The following is a 19,401-nucleotide window of genomic DNA, read 5'->3' as shown; positions in this document are numbered from 1 at the left end:
TTTCCTGAAACATTTGGTTGGTGACGCTTTCAAGCGTGTCTTCGGGACGCGGACTGTTTCAGAGTTTCGATTTATTTCTACATTATTGCGACGAATGAAGTCGTGTTCACGGCGTTCTTGTTTTCTTAATCGAATAAAACGGGTAACCTCTTCTATAGGAAAATCTTCGCGGCGAGCAAGTTGACGCGCAGTTAACCTTTCTCCGTTTAATTGCTCTAGACCAAGACGGTATCTGCCCATTGCAGTTAAATCATTACGTTCGGTGGATTATTGTAGCCTATTCACAAGCTGAGTCATTTGGTTCGTCAAATCCCAAAATCTCTCTTCAAACCGGGATTCAGAAGTGACGGATTGTCCATCTTCTGCAGTCTCAACAATAGTGGGAGGTACTGCCGATCTCCGGTCATTGTTATCGTTCACGTCCATTGTGAATTTATTTTTAAATTTACCTTTTGTCAAGCTTTGACTTTATTTATTTGAATGATTCAAGTTTGACCATCAAATTCTTAGTTTCGATCACGATTTGTCCTTCGATAAGTTTATGGTGACTCGAGTAAGTGACAAAATGCTTATACTTACGCTAGAAGTAGCCAAATTGAGGTGTGAAGCATCACACTCGAAGATCGTGGTAGCCGTCGGTACGAGGCTTCGATGTCCTGGAGTCTTTGACAGGCACGGGGGGCAAGAATATAAGAGCGGTTTGAGTCTGAGTGTCCTTATTCTCACTTCACTTCACTTAGATGGTTTAAACGCGAAGTTTATTGTATCTAAGGAGTGCAGAATTTTATACTTGCTTCCTTCCCAATAAATACACAAGTTCACTATGGAAATTGTCCAGTGTAGAATCAGGCGGTCTACACTCAGTCCCTGGTTATCAAGCGGTCTACACGCAGTCCTTGATTATCTACGCAAGGCGGCCTTTCACTCTATCCCTTGCTAGGTACAATTCGTAATAATTACTTATAAATGCGTAGCCGAAGGTTCGCGCGTGAATTTATTGGGCTTATGCACTCACTTCCAAAGTTCGTCACTATGATCCAGCTGTTTGATACGCGCGCCGCGTTCGTTGGTATAAACCGGATCCTGGCAAGATCACCAAATTTGTCATGCAAATATTGCGCAACGATTATATATGTATTTATATGTTTATTCAAACAGAGAATTGAGTGATAATTGATAACAACAAATGTTAAGAGGAAGCGTTAACGTTATATTATATTTAATGAGACGTGCGTTACGCCTGGGAACAGCATTGAGACTGCTCACACGGCCTCTCGCCGGGCTCGGCGACAGTGCATATGAAGTGCATAATCGCGTAATTTGAGCACTGCTGCCGATAAGAAAGCCAAGCGCATAAGGCGGGCTACGCTGCATGATAAATTTTGTACTCATCTAAATGATCCCCGGCATGTTCCTACGAGAGGATACGAACTGTTACATTTTATTAGAAATGTTCCAGCTTCATCACACTCCCAATATCACTGCGTGTAAATCTCGATATAATAAACGATCGTAGAAACTTACCCATGAATAAGATGTATACATGTACACTCACATACAAACGAAGTACACGACGTCCTCGCACAAAGGGAACCTTTGTTCATGCAATTCCAAACCGCCTCCAGCGGCGTACGTGACATTCCCCACGAAACAGCATCGGACCACGTGTGCTTCGCAGAAATACTCACTATCTTGAATATACAAATAACTTGAGCCAAGCGTCCAGCGGGGACGGAAACCACTTAGACAAAACTCAATATACAAATCCTCAAATAAACACCCGCTGAGCGTCCACTCAATGGTAAGATAAGATCTATTATATCTAGGGTTACGTTTAAAATAAACAATACCGAGCTCCGCTTTTGTAACAGCCGGAAGCAATAAACTAAATAACCTCAAGTACCGAAGAAGCACGTCTAGAAACATCGACGCGGTGACCCGATACCCGACGACAGACTGAGGCAATCTCCCCAGACACGGCTCTCGGATCGGCGCCAGATATAATACAATGGACCAAGGGTCGAGCAGCAAAAACCTGTTTCACTCAATAGGCCAGACAGTCATAAACACGGCTGAGGGTCAGGCCATAAAACCCCGCCGGAGACTGCAGCAACTACGCAGTAGAAAACACATGGACGCACGTGCAAGCGAACACGCAGCGACAGGTCGGCGCCGGACCCATCCGGGGATACGCCAACAAAGGTCCGCATTCCGATGCCCTGACGTCACACGTGCCTACGTGCCGCCGAGCACGCAGAGACAGGACGACTGCGCGCGCACCCCAGCGATCGCGCATGCGCGCCACCACATCTCACAGCCGAGCTGGTCCACGAAATAAGTTTCTACGATCGTTTACTATATCGTGATTTACACGTAGTGATATTGGGAGTAATACGATAGTGTTTATAGATACGATGGATACATTGATTATACGTATATGATGGGCAGAGTGAAACAAGATGGCCGCCCTCGACATTTAGCGCGACTAAGCGTGCGGCTGTTCGCCTGATACTTGACGTCGGGTTCTCTGTGTTGTTTCACCCCTTTGCTTATAGTAATTGGTTAGATGCGAGAGTATGAGATACGCTTACGCTATAGTATATTACTTATGAGTGAGGGAAGAGAGCAACAATTCTTTAGTCTAAAGTAAAAGAAAAGAATATAGTGTGCGTCATGTAGTAGACGTTCCTGGGGACGTCACACCCCCCTCCTTATTCAAAGGAAATAAGGGTTTATTTCCGGAAAGATCTCATCAATGTTGTGGATATTTTATTTAATCAAATTGAGGTCTTTCGCCTTTTGTTGCGCTCTTTCCTCTAGCTTTTTTAGCTCGATGTCAGAACTCGTGTTTAAATCACTTGGGAAATGGACCGACTGTGACGGGACGTGGTAGATGATTTTATTCAATTGTTCCGTCTGCTCCTGTGCGTCGGTCGTCGTAGGTTGGTCGTCTCTGCGTTCGCTCAGGTGCATCAGTAAATGTGTTACCGAGTCCCAGAGCGATGCGATTAAGTGGAAGCTGCACCCATATGCTGTGTGAAGGGTATAGCCGTGTATGCATGTGTCTATCAGGAACTTTAATAGCGCCCATATAGCCCAAATTCCCCATATGCCTCCGATGATGCTTCCGAAGGTGGTAAAGCCGAAGAATAACTTTTGTGTGGTCGATTCGGTTATACGCGCTAGTGTCTTTTCGTCCAACAGATTGTACATGTTTATTGTTCCGGTTCCGATGGTTTCACCTCGTGCTCCTCTAGAAATTGTATCAAGTAGCGCGGGTTTCTCGGCCGGGAACATTATGTGCTCACGGAGTTCCTGTAGCTCCTGTTCGGTGTAGATTCCGCTGGATCCGAGGGGTCCGGGGTTGCTGTATCTCCATTTCATGTTGGTTAGCAGTTTCAGCTTCTGTGGCTGCTTGGCTTCTGAGGCCCTGGGTGTGAACTTGTACCAGGTTTCCTCTACCTTGAACATGGGAGGTACGACCTCGTTGCAACTCCTTCTCGTTCCTGTCCTGACGAGTATTCTTGATTTTGGCTTCAAGAACATGCTGTCATTGCGGTGACTTACGGGCAAGTCATTGTAGCACTCTGCTGTCTTCCGGAATCGGACTTCCACTGGAATGCATTTCATTATGTATATTACTTCCCCTGCTATCGTTGCGAAGTAGCCAGGCCCTTTCATTAGGTTGAAGGCGAAGCTATCCGGCGACAGTTCTGCGAGGTTTAACGCATTCTTTAATACCTGTTGTTCGAGCTTGCACTTTTGTTCTATTACATCCCTGTACAGGCTCGTGGTCTGCGCTCTTATGTGTTTCTCTACGTAGACAAATTTCGAGTTGATGTACGAGAATATGTCTATGTTAGAAACTGCGAGTTCAGAACGTTGCTTGAAGACTTCCTTCGGGCTTGTTTCGAATATGAACAGACGGGGGTGCTCCGTGTTTATTATCCTGTATCCGCAGATAGTGGCTCGAGATCTTTCCATAAGGGCGAAGGTCGTGTCATCCGTCTGCAGGGAGTACACGGTCGGAGAGTTCGTGGCGTTGATGCGGTTGGCATAACCCGTGTATAGGACGTCGTACTTGTCGAATTTGCATTCATCAATTGGCGTCGTTGTCCAGTACGTGTATCCTCCCTCGTCGTCGATGCAGTGTCCATCTCCGAAGGGGCATGTTGTTCCGCTCTTCAGTAAGATCTGATTGCTGGAAATCTTCACGTTCGCAGTATACGTATATACCGATATTTTTACTATGGCTTGGACTACGGCGTTTTCCCATTGCCCATAGCCATCGTTGTAATATTGTCCTTGGCAGGTACCGTCTGATGTGAGACTTCCGGCCAGGGTTGCATCTCGCAAGGTTGTTGCGTTTGTGGGAATTTCTACCAGGTGCGTTTGGCTCCCGATGGTTAAAGTCCCGGTGAGGTGTATTAGTTCGCATGCTTCTCGTGAAATCCTAGGTAGGTATGCTTCTCTTCCCCCATCGGTTATCGAGTTGTGCAAAAATTGGCCGCATCTGTATACGGTCCTGTCTATTTCTACCTTGCACTGGAGAACCTGTGCTTGCTTATATTCGGTCAGTTGAAGTAGTTGTATGTACGTTCGCTCTGTCTCCGTTTCTTCGAGTTCTAGTTCGCATTGGTCGATGTCCAGAAGGTTTATTGTAGTCACGTTTAAGGCCGCTCCGCCACAGTCGTATCCTATTAGGGCTAGGATTCCCTCCAACCAACAGATGGTGGAGATTAAAATGAGGATTGTTCTCATGGCTGTGCTTTTCGCGTGTTCCCTGTAATGCGTGTTACAATACCTTGAAATTCTGACATCTCGGATTTAATCAAGTTGTGTATAGTATCTACCTAAAGCGCTCCTAAGCCATGCGCTACCTGCATAGATGGCATTGGCACCGGCGAACTTATACATTGCTACCTCGCCTTCGATACCTTCGCCAAAGTAGGTGAAGAATTCGCCCGCGGCTGGACGGGTAAACACTGATATGTGCGGTTCGTCCAACCCGTAGGAAAATACGTCCATCACGTGGGGTTTAATGTCCGCGTGGCTATCTACTTTTTTACAGAAGGTTCTATAATCACCTTCACCTACATCAGTTACCTTTACCATTTCGGTAAGGAGTTTTCTAAAGGCGTCGTTGGACTTATAATTAAGCGTTATAATTACTTTGTTTGTTAGAATTTCAATATTTGTTATTTTGTAGGGTCCTACTTGTGGTTGCTCTATGCACTCCACTTCTATGTCGTCCTCTTCCTCGTTGGGCGGGAGTTTCATTATGTTATCCTGATTTTTCCTAATTTAGTTATAAATTTGTGCAGAACGATGTATTTTGTTCCTGTGGACAGATTTTAAGGAAATGGTATTAAGCCTTTGCCTTCTTTAGTTTGTCCATGTGGACGACGCGCGTTTTGCCGTCTACTAGAATTTTGACATTGTTATTTGGTAGAACGTCTGTTACTTCGTGTGGACCTGTATACTGATCTGCAAATTTGTTCTTTCTTGGTTCCTTTAAGAGGAACACCAAGTCTTCTGATTTCAATTGTAAGGGTTCGATTCTACTGTCGTAGTAGTACTTATACTCATTTTTTGCCTGATTTAAGTTTTTACCTGCCAGACTTTGGATTTCGTGCAATTTCCTACATAAATCTAACAGATATTCTTCGTATGTTCTATCCGTGACAGGCTCTATTGCCACGTAGTTTGAAGTTACCCTAGCTTCTCGACCAAAGACTAATTCGTATGGCGAGTACCTAGTTCCTTCATGTATGCTAGTGTTATATGAAAACATAGCCAACTCTAACCATTCGTCCCAATCTGATTTGTCGGTGACGAACTGTTTGAGATATTCAATTAGAACATGATGGGATCTCTCTATTGACCCATTCGATTGCGGATGGAACGCGGTAGTTCTATCTTGGGTTATTCGAAATCGCTTCGCTATAGCCTTCATCAGAGAACTAGTTAGGTTAGCTCCCTGATCTGTGAGTATATGCCTTGGTGCGCCGTATACGCATATGAGTCTCTTTACCAACGCGTCAGCTATCGCTACGGAGTCTGTTTCTCTCAGTGATATGGCGAGAGAATATTTAGTAAGTAAATCTTGGATCGTCAAGATGTGGCTATTGCCTTGTTTCGTAATGGGCAGAGGGCCCACGACGTCCATTGAAACCTTCTCGAAAGCCGATTCGGAGGTGTCGGTTATTATCATAGGTTGCCGGTGTTTGATGCGGGTGAGTTTCCTAGTGGCGCACTGCCAGCATTTCCCTACGTAATTCTGTACCTGCCGTTTCATATTCGGCCATGCGTAACTTTGTCTGATTCTTCGATAGGTCTTGGTGACCCCTTTATGACCACCTAACGCTGACTCATGGTTTTCTTTTATTATACCCGCCCTGCGCTCTTCTGCGGGTGTTTGTATCAGGTCTTCGTATATGGTTACGGTACACGGGCAATCGTTAAGCACGGTTTTTACTCTACTTAGTATTTCTTTCCACAAAACGTCGTCTATAAAGGTCGTTCTGGCTATCGCGATTTCATTTAACTCGATTTCCAGGATGACGTCTAACAGGGAAGCTAGCGCTTCGTTGAGGATTTCCCTATCTAGCTTCCTTTTGATTGACTCTTTAATTGGTAGGACGATGATGCTTCTATCGTCCCTTTGCACTAACCTAGCTCTACCTAGCGTTAGTTCCTCAAGTTTCGGCATTTTAAGTTTGCCAAACAGGTCGTGCGCTCCGCGGTCTATCGGTTCACCTTGCTGCGTCACGAAGCAGACTACATTTCCCTTATGCGTTGATAACCTCTCTTTACTCCTAGTTACCTTTAGCTCGGGGTCTACCTGCGATTCGTAAGGTTTCGAACTGGATTCGATGATTTCGTCGGAGTCGCTAATATCACTATCGAGACGCGGATGCTCATCGTTGTATTCCGACTCTGTGTCCGAGTCGCTGTCGGAGTTACCTGCCAACTGGCTTGCGGGATTTCCCTCAGTTACGACTTCGGGTGTTTCATCCCTAACTTCCGATTCGGAATCAGTGGATAGTTCTGGAAGAGAGCCTCCGCTGGTTCCTGCTACATTTTCTTGATCTATTGTTTTACCCACAGGGTCAAGGCCTGTGCTGTGATACTGTGGAGGATCGTCTCCGAATTGTGCTAACGGTAAATCGTCACTATTGCTGTTACTGTTATCGTTATTGTCGCTGTTAACATTTGACACGGGGTGGGTAGTTCCGTCGTCAAGCGCAGGTAGGGCGTATATTCTAATTTTGAACGGATACTTGAAAATCTTATTAATTAGCTTGATCACGGTCTTCCAGGATAGCTTGTCTAGGCCGCAACCTATCCTGGGCATCGCTAGACGGTAGTCGGTGTTTCTTTTGCACGCACGTCTGAGCTGAATTAATGCCTTTTCCAGATTCTTTAGTGTAGGCTTGTCGTTACTTTTCTTTTTAGTGATGAGGTAGTAAACGAAGCGCCTACCCGCTTGTAACTGAGCCACCTCCCCTGTCTTGGCGTTTTGTGCCTTTAGTTCGTCGATTCGTCCGAATTTTTCGCGAAATCGTACGGCGATGCCTGCTCCCATGTGTAGATCTTCGGCTACACAATGAACTAGGGAGGAGTTTTCATCTACTGAGAACAGATCCCCTGTCACTTCTTCAGTGACCGGTGGTAATTCGAAAATATCTTCGTTCGTCGTGTCTACGTCGTTCGTCGTGTCTAATTCGGCGACCTGTATCGCGGCGAATTCCGGATCTAGCGGAGCTGGATCCGTCTCGTCTATCGGATTTCTAGACAGTGCGTCGGCGTTCGTGTTGGCGCGACCCTCTTTGTATTTTATAGTGCATTGAAATTCGGCGAGGAGCGTCTTCCACCTAATTAACCGCGCACATGGATTTTTGTTCTTATGGAACCAGGATAGTGCCTTCTGGTCCGATACTACGGTAAAATCGCGTCCGTAGAGGTATGGTCTAAAATAATTTACACACCATACTACTGCTAATAATTCTTTTTCGAATGTGGAATAGTTTCTTTCCGCAGAAGTCAGTACTCTGGATATGTATGATATAGGTAGGTCTTTCCCTATTTCGCCCTGGCTAAAGACACCCCCGATTGCATAACCTGATGCGTCGGTCGTAACGAGGAACGGACGCTCGAAATCTGGGTACTGGAGAATGGGTTTCTCGCACAGCTTATCGCGCAGATTTTCGAAAGCTAGTTGATGTTGTTCCGTCCACTCGAAACTTTCCCCTTTTTTTAACAGGTTGGTGAGTGGCTTGGCTACTTTGGAGAATCCAGGAATGAACCGCCTATAATATCCTGCCAGACCTAAGAATTGTTTGATGTTCTTAGGGTTCCTAGGTACTGGGAACTTTTTGACTGACTCTATTTTCTTCGGGTCCCGTTCTACGTCCCTATCGCTTATAATGTGTCCCAGGTATGTAACTTCGTGCCTCAAGAACTCGCATTTGTCGGGTTGTAAAGCTAGATTCGCGGCCCGTAGCTTGTTCATGAGTTCAGACACCTTACGTTCGTGTTCTTCTAGCGTGGACGCGTAGATGACTATGTCGTCTAAGTAGACGAATAGCTCAATACCTTGTAGACCCAATAACACCTGATCCATTAGCCTCTGGAATGTAGCTGGTGCATTTTTCAGTCCAAACGGCATTCGAGTAAACTCGTAATGGCCGTGTGGAGTTGAAAAAGCTGTCTTACATGCATCATTCCCGTCCATCTGGATCTGATGAAATCCGGATGCTAAATCAAAGACTGAAAAATAGCGCGCGTTTCCTAACTGATCTAGTATTTCAGTTATGTTAGGTAGCGGATACGCGTCACCTATCGTTTTTTTCGTTTAGCTTTCTGTAATCGATGACAATGCGCCATCTTTTGTTTCCCTTAGAGTCGGGTTTTTTGGGTACTATCCACAATGGAGAGCTATACGGCGATACCGATGGCTTAATTACGTTGTTCTGTTCCATCTCGCTCACCTGTCTAGCTATTTCGTCCTTGTGGATAGGCGGAAATCTATATTGTTTAGTGTGTACCGGCGTGTCGTCGATAGTAGCTATTTTGTGTTTAATGGTATTCGTACACCTTAGTTTATCTTCGGGCATGCGGAAGATGTCGGCGTTCTGTCTGATTATTCTCGCGACGCTGTCTTTTTCCTCTCGGTTGAGGTGATCTAGCCGCAACAGTTTGGTGATGTTTTCGGCTCGGTCCGTAATTTTGTCGGTCAAGTTAGTTGGGTCGTCTATCGTGCATTTGTTAACCTGAACGTGTTCGGTCTGACCTAACAAAATTGCTTTGCTTGCATCTAATAGCTCAACGGTGGGGACTATTAGTAGTTTATCCTCGTCCGTGGTGTTTGCTGCGCGGATAGTCGCTCTGCCCTCGTTTTCCCTGACTAACGCGTTCCCTATATACACTCCCTGACAGCCTTCTAAAAGGGGAACGTATCCTTCCTTAATGCTGTTTTCACTGATCTTAATAGGAAAAGCTACGTTTTTTCGCCCGGGCACGAGTACAGTCTCACGGTCGGTAAAGTAAACAAGTTCGTCCAGGACTTCGAGACACTGATCCGCGTAGTTGATGTTCGCTTCGAATTGCGTGAGGAAAGCTGATCCTAGGATACCGTCGCTTTTTATTGGGAAGGTATCTGCTACTACGTGGAAATCGGTCCCGAGCCCGAAAATCTCTAACTTGGTTGTTCCGAGACTGTAGTACGGAACCTCACCTATACCTATTATTGTGATTTTCTTTTTGGGATCGATCTTGCGGGAGTCTCTGAGGTTAGAGGTCTTAACTATGTTGGCCTCCGCTCCCGTGTCGATCATGAAGTTTACGGTAGTTTTTGTGTCGTTCGACTTCAGATTTACCGTAGGGATTTTCCCTTTCAGATAGAGGCAGACGGATTTGTTTCCGACTCCTCTGTCGCTAAAGCGTTGGCCCGTGCGGTTCGGGGGCTGCTTCCGTTCCCCGAGGGCCCTGCTCCGTTTCCCTGATTAGTTCTGACTGCCTCGTGGTACTTGCGTTTGCGGCACTCGTCGTATGTGTGCCCTATATTTTTGCAGTATCGGCACTCTACTATATTCGCGTTTCGCGGACCTGATTGCTGGTTCGGCGGTCGTTTGTTTTTAAAGCAATTGGCGGTACTGTGGTTCGAGAGTCCACACAGCGTACAAGTTTTCTTGGTTTCCGCGGGTTTACCGATCGCGGGTCTTCTGAACGCTCTGCATTGTTCGGATGAGTGATTGGCCCGCCCGCAGTGTTTGCACGTTTCTGAGTTATTTCCTTTTGTTCTATTCGTACCGCGGTTCCTAGCTCGCTCTTTGTCTACCTCTAGCGTTTTGCTAACGTCTATTGCCCTCTCATAGGCCGTCTTCAACGTAGTATATCCTTTTATTAACACCGCGTTTCTGCAATCGGTTGGCAATCCGCCAATGAAGGCTTCGCATACCTCCTCGTCTAATCTGACCATTTCGTCCCTAGCTAGCTCGTGGTTCTTTCGTCTTTCGGCCTCTATCAACCCGGTTTTGATGTCACGAGTTCGGCCTATGTAATCAAGTATGTGTTCGTCGCCATACTTGTACAACCTCCCGAGCTCTCCACGGTAGTGGTTAGCCGTCCTAACGGGCGCGAATACCTCGGTTGGTTTGTCTAAAAGTTTCTGCAATGTTGCGAAATTCTCGTCCTCTATTACCGCGTATGCCCTGTCCGTTAGTTTGCTCCTGATCAATCGCGTGAGGTACCCTTCCAAGCTTGGGGCTACCATTTCTAATGCTCGTTTGCATGCCCTGTTGAATTTCATGACCGTTATGTTTTTCCCATCGAATTTAGGGACTACCGCGAGTGCATCCTTCACAGATATGGATTGTTCCGCCAATGGTAAAGTCGGAACGCTGACCGTTTGCGGGGTGCTAAGGCTAGTGATTTGAGGGCGAGTGCTTCCCGAGATCCTGTCTCTCAGGGTCTGCTCTCGTCGACTTAGCTGTTGCTCGCGTTCGGCTAACTTGATCTTTCTTTCACGTAAAGGATCTACTTGCGCGGCTTGGAACGCGATTTCCTGCTCTTGTAGATCTAATTCGCGCTCCCATAGCTCTTGTTCGCATACCTGCATTTCTAAATCCTCATCTAGAACTAGCTCTTTCGGTACGTCCGCTTCTCCTAACTCGTGAGGTCCCAGGTCAGGCCCAGTGATGCCTCCGCGTAATGTTTTAAGTTTGGCGCGATTCTCCCTTTCGATTCGCCGGAGTAACGCCTCTTTTGCTAAAGCTTCTGCTTCTAAATTTAATTCTTCATCATCCGTAGGGATGGATACTACCGATCGGATTGATAAATGATCGTTTTCTGCAAGTTGAGCGGGGGGGACTTTACTAACTGCTCCCTTACCATGTGGATCGACGCGCTGGTCGTCCATAGAAATGGTTTTTCGCGAGTCTAACGTTTTCTTTAAATCGCCCTTTTTCCTCTCTAACTTCTTTTTGAAATGCAGAATTTCTGCCTCGATCCTAACTTCGTTGCTACCCTGCCCATACATTGGGTCCGGCCCCTTTACCGTAGCGTCTGTGGCTTTTTTCGGGTATTCGGTCGCCATCTTATCCGCAATGCGTAAGCTTCGAGCAACAAGGAGTTCTACTTTCTGATCGATTTCTGCCTTTTGGCGTAGTAGTTCGGAGATCTTTGCGTCCCCTGGTGGACCTAGCCGCGGTTCGCTCTGTTGAGATCGGCCCGGCGCTTCGCTAATGCCCGTATATTTTTCATCTACCTTGCCCTTTGCGGACTGCGAAGGATAATGGAATTCGTCTACCGTACCTTTTGTTGGTCGCGTAGGATATTTAAATTCGTCTACCATGCCCTTCGTGGACTGCGTAGGATATAGTGGTTCATCTACCGTACCTTTCGTTGGTCGCGTAGGATATTTAGATTCGTCTACCATGCCCTTTGTGGACTGCGTAGGATATTTAACGTCTTGCACAGAGTCCTTGTGTGGGTCGCTCTGCTGCGTTTTGAGTTTTGAATTTGCGATTTCTTTAGCCTCGAGTTCGGCAAGCCTAGCTAGTTTCTGTTAAACATCGTCACTTAAACTCGCGTCTTTACTGGATTCTAATTCGCGTTGTCTCCCCTCTAACTCAGCTTTTTGTTGTTTGAGCTGTTCCCTCAATAGTTTCGACTTTCTATCTATTTCAGCTTGTCTTTCGTCCAGAGCTGCCTGTTCCTTTTGGAGTCTTTTTTCTTTATTTATGACTTCCTATTTTATGAATTCTACGTCTGTTTCTGTGTATTTGAGCTGTGAACTAGCCTCCTCTGACGAGCTACCCTCTTTCTCACCTGTATTTCTAGTTTCCATCGGCATTTTGGCTACGCGTGAATATTTTTCCCTTCTCAATGAGTTCGATCGCGAGCGTGTGGAGTCCCCGTGGTATTCGTCTTTCGATTATTTTGAGCGTTATTTTACGATCCTGGTTTCGTAGCTAATTGTTCGTCCCGACCGCGTTCTTTACGACTTAGGTGAGCTAGTATGGTGCTCCCGTTACGTGTGTTGTGTGAGTTTCGGTTCACTTGTTTCCTACTTTACGGTTATCGTTTTTAGTAACTCTACTGATTGATTCTCGACGGAAATCAGTTTTGTTAAATCCATTCCAACGAATTTCACCGCTGCCACCATAAAGTTCACCCTGTGACGTTCCAAATGTGCTAACCAACAAAAAAAACTAATTTCTCTCGCTGACGCACGCGGCACGACACCGAATAATGGAGCCCTGATTTATTTGAGGGACCCGGGCCCCCGCTACGAATTAAACTCGACGCTGAAGGGGGTATTGAATGAGTAGTATTCTCACATGATCTCCTGCCTTTCAGTCGATGGTGATTATCTCCGGTCCAAAGTCCAGGATGATGACGTCTGGATCCTCTGGCAAGTCGTCCACGTAGGGAACCGGGAAGACCTTTTTGCGGATGTCGATCTGCTCGTAGAGTAACCCTTCAGCTACCCTGGACATAGTCTGGGTTACTTGGCGTTTAACCCCGTGAGTGGAGAACGGATGGTAGTCGCGTGTGTGCTCGTTAGCGGTCGCTGACGCGTCCTGTTCCGGATGGGAGTCTGATCTTGATGAGATCGGAAGGATCTCTAAACGATTTTGGACACGCCTGATTCTGGCTCGAAGAGCTGCTAGCTTTTGAGCGCGTAGTCGCTTGCCTGCACGATGACGGTTCTTGCGCGATTGCCTCTTACGGCTTTTGGACATCTACCGATTGGACAAAGGGTAGAAAGGATTAGTTAGCGTTGGAAAGCTGGTTTTTCAAGCTTGATTATGCTGGCGTCTCTGCTAGCAACCAATGCTAATATGAAGGTATGAAGGATTACCTTGAGGATTCACTGACTCTAGGTTTCAGGTAATGACGAAGTGAATACGCGAAAGGTTGAATTTTATGTCGAAGTGTATTGTTACAATCAAAATAGAAAATGATACAAAACTGATGTATACGATATTATAAAGTCGCGTATTATTATTATTATAAACAAGACTGAGCGCTAAGCTATTCGTATTCTATGTCAAGTTCGAAAATGCAAGTCGGCTATTCGGCTTGAAGAGCGTAATTGAAAGTCGACTGTACTGCTTGAAGCGCGGATAGGAAGTGATGAGATGAGCTCGTGGCGTGCACCAGCTCGGCTGTGAAATGTGGTGGCGCGCATGCGCGATCGCTGGGGTGCGCGCGCAGTCGTCCTGTCTCTGCGTGCTCGACGGCACGTAGGCACGTGTGACGTCAGGGCATCGGAATGCGGGCCTTTGTTAGCGTAGTCCCGGATGGGTCCGGCGCCGACCTGTCGCTGCGTGTTCGCCATGTGTTTTCTACTGCGTAGTTGCTGCAGTCCCCGGCGGGGTTTTATGGCCTGACCCTCAGCCGTGTTTATGACTGTCTGGCCTATTGAGTGAAACAGGTTTTTGCTGCTCGACCCTTGGTCCATTGTATTATATCTGGCGCCGATCCGAGAGCCGTGTCTGGGGAGATTGCCTCAGTCTGTCGTCGGGTATCGGGTCACCGCGTCGATGTTTCTAGACGTGCTTCTTCGGTACTTAAAGTTATTTAGTTTATTGCTTTCGGCTGTTACAAAAGCGGAGCTCGGTATTGTTTATTTTAAACGTAACCCGAGATATAATAGATCTTATCTTACCATTGAGTGGACGCGCAGCGGGTGTTTATTTGAGGATTTGTATATTGAGTTTTGTCTAAGTGGTTTCCGTCCCCGCTGGACGCTTGGCTCAAGTTATTTGTATATTTAAGATAGTGAGTTTTTCTGCGAAGCACACGTGGTCCGATGCTGTTTCGTGGGGAATGTCACGTACGCCGCTGGAGGCGGTTTGGAATTGCATGAACAAAGGTTCCCTTTGTGCGAGGACGTCGTGTACTTCGTTTGTATGCGAGTGTACATGTATACATCTTATTCATGGGTAAGTTTCTACGATCGTTTATTATATCGTGATTTACACGTATTTTTCTGGTCCAAATCATAATTATTATTTTCCTTCAAATTCGGATAGATTTATTGAATTCAAATTGCTTCATTTGAATTCAGGTATTTGGAAATTTTCTTCTTCTTGATTTAAAATTACTTTTTTATTTGAATTTAATTATTTTTCTTTCCAAACATAAAATTTTGGCACGAATCTCAAGTTATTCAAAGTAACTTGACTTATTACAACTCTTTCTAATTCAGTTATATCTCAAATAATTCTTATGATTTTAGTTATCATTTTTAGTGATTCAGTGAATTTTCATTTATTCAGTTATTTTGTGTTAACTCAGGTGAATTGTAAGTGATTTACAAACTTATTGACACGTAAATTCAGCGAGTTGTTGTTCCTTCGCATTATTGAAAAATCGGATGTCAATGTTGAATTTCAAACTAGTGGAAAAGTTATGTTGCAAAGACACAAAAAATGTTCGTAAAGCATAATTCAGATTGATTGAATGACTAATTATGAACCCTAACGGCATATCAATCATCTAAAATCTCTAGTTTTATGCATACATCGATGATTGGAAGTGTTTTATAACATTGAATCTTGAATCCGCTGATTCATTTCGAGATTTTTTTTTATTTTCACTCGTAGATGTCTGTTTCGTAGTATTGTGTAGCTGGGCATTCGCTTATTTTCACACACACGAGTGTGCGTCCGTGGGTGTGCGGCCGGCAGCGTGTGCCGCGGCAACAATACCGAGGTCAGCGCTCGAGAAGGGGTACAACAGCGAGAGAGGGGAGGTGCCGATATTTACTTTGTAACCGAATAATAATAATTCACCCAGACGAACAAAACAGCAATTTCCGTGGCGGCAAATCCAGATGAAATGGTGCACTCTGGTTGGCCTAACGCTATCGCTTATAATTCAAAAACTATGCGTCAGACGAGCTTCCGGTAAAGAAATTCTCGGTTGCATTTCAGTCAGGTATCACGCTGGCTGGTCCGTGTCCCTCAATTTAAGGACACCCCGTATACAGCCTTGTGTTACAATCCCTGTCTCAATTTTCGTTTATCGGTTCTCTCCAGCCGGTCTGTTGCTCCCCTTGAAGACGTTGGCATGGTGTAGTCACAGTGTTCTCTCTCTCTCTCTCTCTCTCTCTCTAACGGAAATCACCACCTGGTATGTCATCGAAGCGGTCGTGATAGGAGGGGCATGATCTCCCTCTCTTTCTTAGCCCGAAAAATCTGTAATGACCTGACGTGCAGCATCAACTTCAATAAGATTATCAAATTCAGCGTACACTAGGCAATTCACAGTTTCTTTGAGAGCATCGTCGAACCGCACTTCGACCCTGAAGGTTCCATGTTTGATGAGCGACCAGTGCGATGTACAGTTGGCCGAGAGATCGGGGGTTAGGTCAAAAGCCGATAGACAATTTCCTTTAGCGAACTGCTGCCGGTCGATACCGTTTCCTTCGTTCAGAAAATGAATCTGTAGCGGCTTCGATGGGACTTGCACCCCGTCTACGTGCAACGACAGGAAATTCAAAGAGTGGTTTCGAAAATTAAACGGATTGCGCCGTCTGTCGCCGTTGAAGGCTTTATTGCTGACAAAACCGATCATCACTCGTTTCGATAGTTGTCCGAGTATGACATTGTCCAGTGTTTCTGCCTGTACTCCTGCGTGTATGGTGAAAGATTTCACCTCGACTCTGGTTACGGGATATTTTGCCGTACCTTTGGCTAGCGTCCGTGCGTGTGCCAGCAAGATTCCAGGGCTGATCTCCATTCGGCGAACGAGCAGTGAAGTTTTCAGTATGTGCGGCTTGTGGCGATTTTCAGCTTCCATGATGCAAAAACTGTCTCTTGATCTCACAAGTCGAAGACGCAGTTCCATACCGTTGATTAAGAATTTGTCTTGATTAAATACGTCACAGTGCAGATGTCCAATCAGATCAACGGTACGTGCATTGCTCATGATCCGTTTGCGATCGATGAAACCTCGGTCAGCACCGACGGCGTCGGCGTCCTATACATCCGATACTCCATCCTCGCTGTCGTACCATAGAGCCGAAGAAAGATGGGATTTTTTGGCGGGCGGTGCGTAATTCAGTAGAGTCTCTATATATGCTCGATAGGCGTAAGAGTTGTTGGCTGGTGAGACTAGTTTTTGATTGAAGAATATATCGATTTGATTAAACATCGAGTGAAGCAGATTGTTTACCGGAGTGGCATGCGGAGTAGCAGCGTTGCCTTCGCCTGCCGGTGGGGTAGGAGCAGACGGTTGTAGCTTCACTCGTACGCTAAGCACAGTGTGTGCCAAGTCGATGTACTCGTCACCGTTTCCAGGTACAACAAATTCAATCGGGGAATCGTCGGTTAGAGATGATACGGGCTTGTAGTGTACTCATTGACCAGCCTCAATAGACGTCTGCGTTGGTGGTAGAGAAAACAAATCCAGTTCCGACTTTATACACTCGCCCGAGTGCGCGTGCAGAAAGGCCATTGTTGATGTTCAGATTGAAGACGAGCGGCGCGTGGGCTTACCGGGGTCCGAATATGTCTGTAAGGTCCCGTTTTTTACAACACTTTTTCCGCTTAGTTTTCTTGACGGTTCCGGCACGCTTGGGTATCTTGGCCGATGTTTTCTTTTCCGACCTTCGTCTAATTTTTCTCGTAGTAGCAGCTGCTCGGTGCGTGCCGACAAGTCTGTTGACGCGGGCAATGTTTGACTGACGCGCTAATCCGCCGGCTCGCCTTTTATAACCGCTGCCCTTCATGAGTTTATCAATTTTTTCTTCAGCAGCTCTTTTCAATTTGTGTCCTAATTCTACGAAACGACTCTTCACTGCCTGTTTGAACGGAGTGTCGTTTCTTACGTCTGTCATGACGTTCATCCCTGCACGTAGTGCTTCTCTTCCGACCGCGAGAGCACCAGTGGACAGCAGAGGTAGTATTCGACGAAACAGGCCTCCCAAGAAGCTGCCGATTCCGTGTCCGCGTTGATGCGGTGCTCCTCGGTAAACCGTCTTTATGCCTCCACCGCCGAGCTGATTTTCGTAATGTTGCATATAATGAGCCATGTCGTACCTGGTATGTTTTCCCTTTCTCTCTCTTTTGCTAAGGGACTCCTGTGATTCCAGTCAATTACTGAACGCGTCTAAAATGCAGCGTTATGGTCAGTGTCCCGCTCGTGAATGGTGCTGGGCTACCGAATTGATCTCTTATATCGATCTCGATGGTTTGAAAGTTCGTGAGCATCAGTGGTACGTAGTACAGTGGCGATAGTGTTTTCATCTCTGATTCGGCCTGTAAGATGTTGTTTTTGCCGCATGTTTGAATGACTCGTAACAGCGGGGCGTAAACATCTCCAACGATACGTGGCTCCGCCAGATCGCAATAAATAAACATCTGGCAGCAGGGGATCCTTGATGATTTGTTGGTTTCGGATACCTTGCAATCTGATACCTCAACTGCACTTTCCCCAGTAGTTTTGTAATACGTAACACAGGGTACCGTTTCATTATTCACTGGCGCATACCCCTGAGGGTGTTTAAACGTGAGTGGATAATGAATTTCGGCCAGCCCGACTTCCCAGTCTCCCGTTAGTTGAATCTGACGCGGTAACTGGGTAATGTAACAACACGTCCGATTCTCCGGAAAAAACTGCATCGAGCTGTTGCTCGGTAAAGTTAGGTAAAACTGATCCCGGGACATTTTGATTTTCTTTGATGCACGAGTCGAACGGTATTTTATCATCTCCGTGTTTCCCCCTCCACACGCTGAAGTTCAGAGTCGTAGAACAAGCCGTCGATTACTTCGCCGTCGATTACTTCGCCGTTGAGATCTTCCGTAACGTACACTATCGGTGAACGTGCAAGCACTTGTCGGATCTTGAATAATTCTTCGCTCCAGTTTGCCGCGTAGCCTTTTTCAAATATTCCCTTGGTTCTACTAATTCGTACAAAATCATTCTTATGGAATCTCGGTTTGCCATTTGGACGCGGAGGATAACGCTTTTGCATGTGGGCACGTGCTGTAGCAGCATTGCGAAGCGTCGCTTCCGACGGCGTCATGTCGATGCTCGAGTGAACTGTATTGTTGTAGGCTTGCACGATTTGTGGTAAATTATCGACGTAGCGTTGCGTCTTTTTATGCGTGAAGTAACGCCACAGGCGTTCTTTGAGTGTAGGGTTGAATCGCTCCACGACAGCTGCTTTCACGTCGGGATTACGATTAACACGATATCGTATTTAATTGTCGCGAAGTATCTTCTGAAAAGCACTCCCGACAAATTCTTTACCTTTGTCCGTTTGCAGTAGGTCGGGTCTGCGCGGTGTAGTGTGTAACACTTGCTCGAAACCTTCAGCAACGGTTGCGGCTGTCTTTCGTTTCAGCGGGACCACCCATGCATACTTGCTCAATACATCGATGACCACCAGGAGATAGCGAAAACCGTTGTTGCGGCTCTTCATGGAACTCAGGTCAGCCATGTCAGCTTCCCATACGTCGTCTATGTTGGAAACGTTGTACCTTGCTCTCGGAAATTTCCTGTGCACGGGCTTGTGTAAGGTGTAGGCATCCTGAGCTGCCAGCCATTTTCTCACCGAATCGCGAGAGTTGTTTTCGCGTGCAACATCTTCCAGAATTCGTGCTCCCGCGTAACCGGCAGTTTGCGAGGGATTGTAATACGTTTCTTCAAGAAGAGTCGTCATTTTTCTTCAGCCGAAGTGTTTTCCAACCGGATTTTGCTCCGGTGGCGCGTTTGCGTAGAGCGTATCCTGCGTCGTGAGAACGACTGGTTACGGGTGTAACGTTTGCGGAACTTGGTCGCTTCGTCGGGGAACTACTGGTGTGTGTCAATAGTTGTTGCGATGTTACCGTCGGTAGATCCGGAGCGTCGAATGTGCGTATGTCTTTCCAAAGCGTATCG

The 19,401-nt window shown here is 46.3% G+C and overlaps 1 protein-coding gene across 1 annotated transcript; it reads right to left on the bottom strand.

The window, feature by feature from the left end:
- Positions 1-15,699: 15,699 nt before the first annotated feature.
- Positions 15,700-16,446, bottom strand: LOC124223306 (uncharacterized protein F54H12.2-like). Its single transcript, XM_046635128.1, has one exon. It carries the CDS (start codon positions 16,444-16,446, stop codon positions 15,700-15,702), a length of 747 nt encoding a protein of 248 aa, XP_046491084.1.
- Between the last annotated feature and the right edge of the window lie 2,955 nt (positions 16,447-19,401).

Source organism: Neodiprion pinetum, chromosome 7, assembly GCF_021155775.2.
Source record: "Neodiprion pinetum isolate iyNeoPine1 chromosome 7, iyNeoPine1.2, whole genome shotgun sequence".
Taxonomy (NCBI): domain Eukaryota; kingdom Metazoa; phylum Arthropoda; class Insecta; order Hymenoptera; family Diprionidae; genus Neodiprion; species Neodiprion pinetum.
Note: the sequence above shows the minus strand (reverse complement) of the source record. Positions and strands in the feature narration are given on the sequence as shown.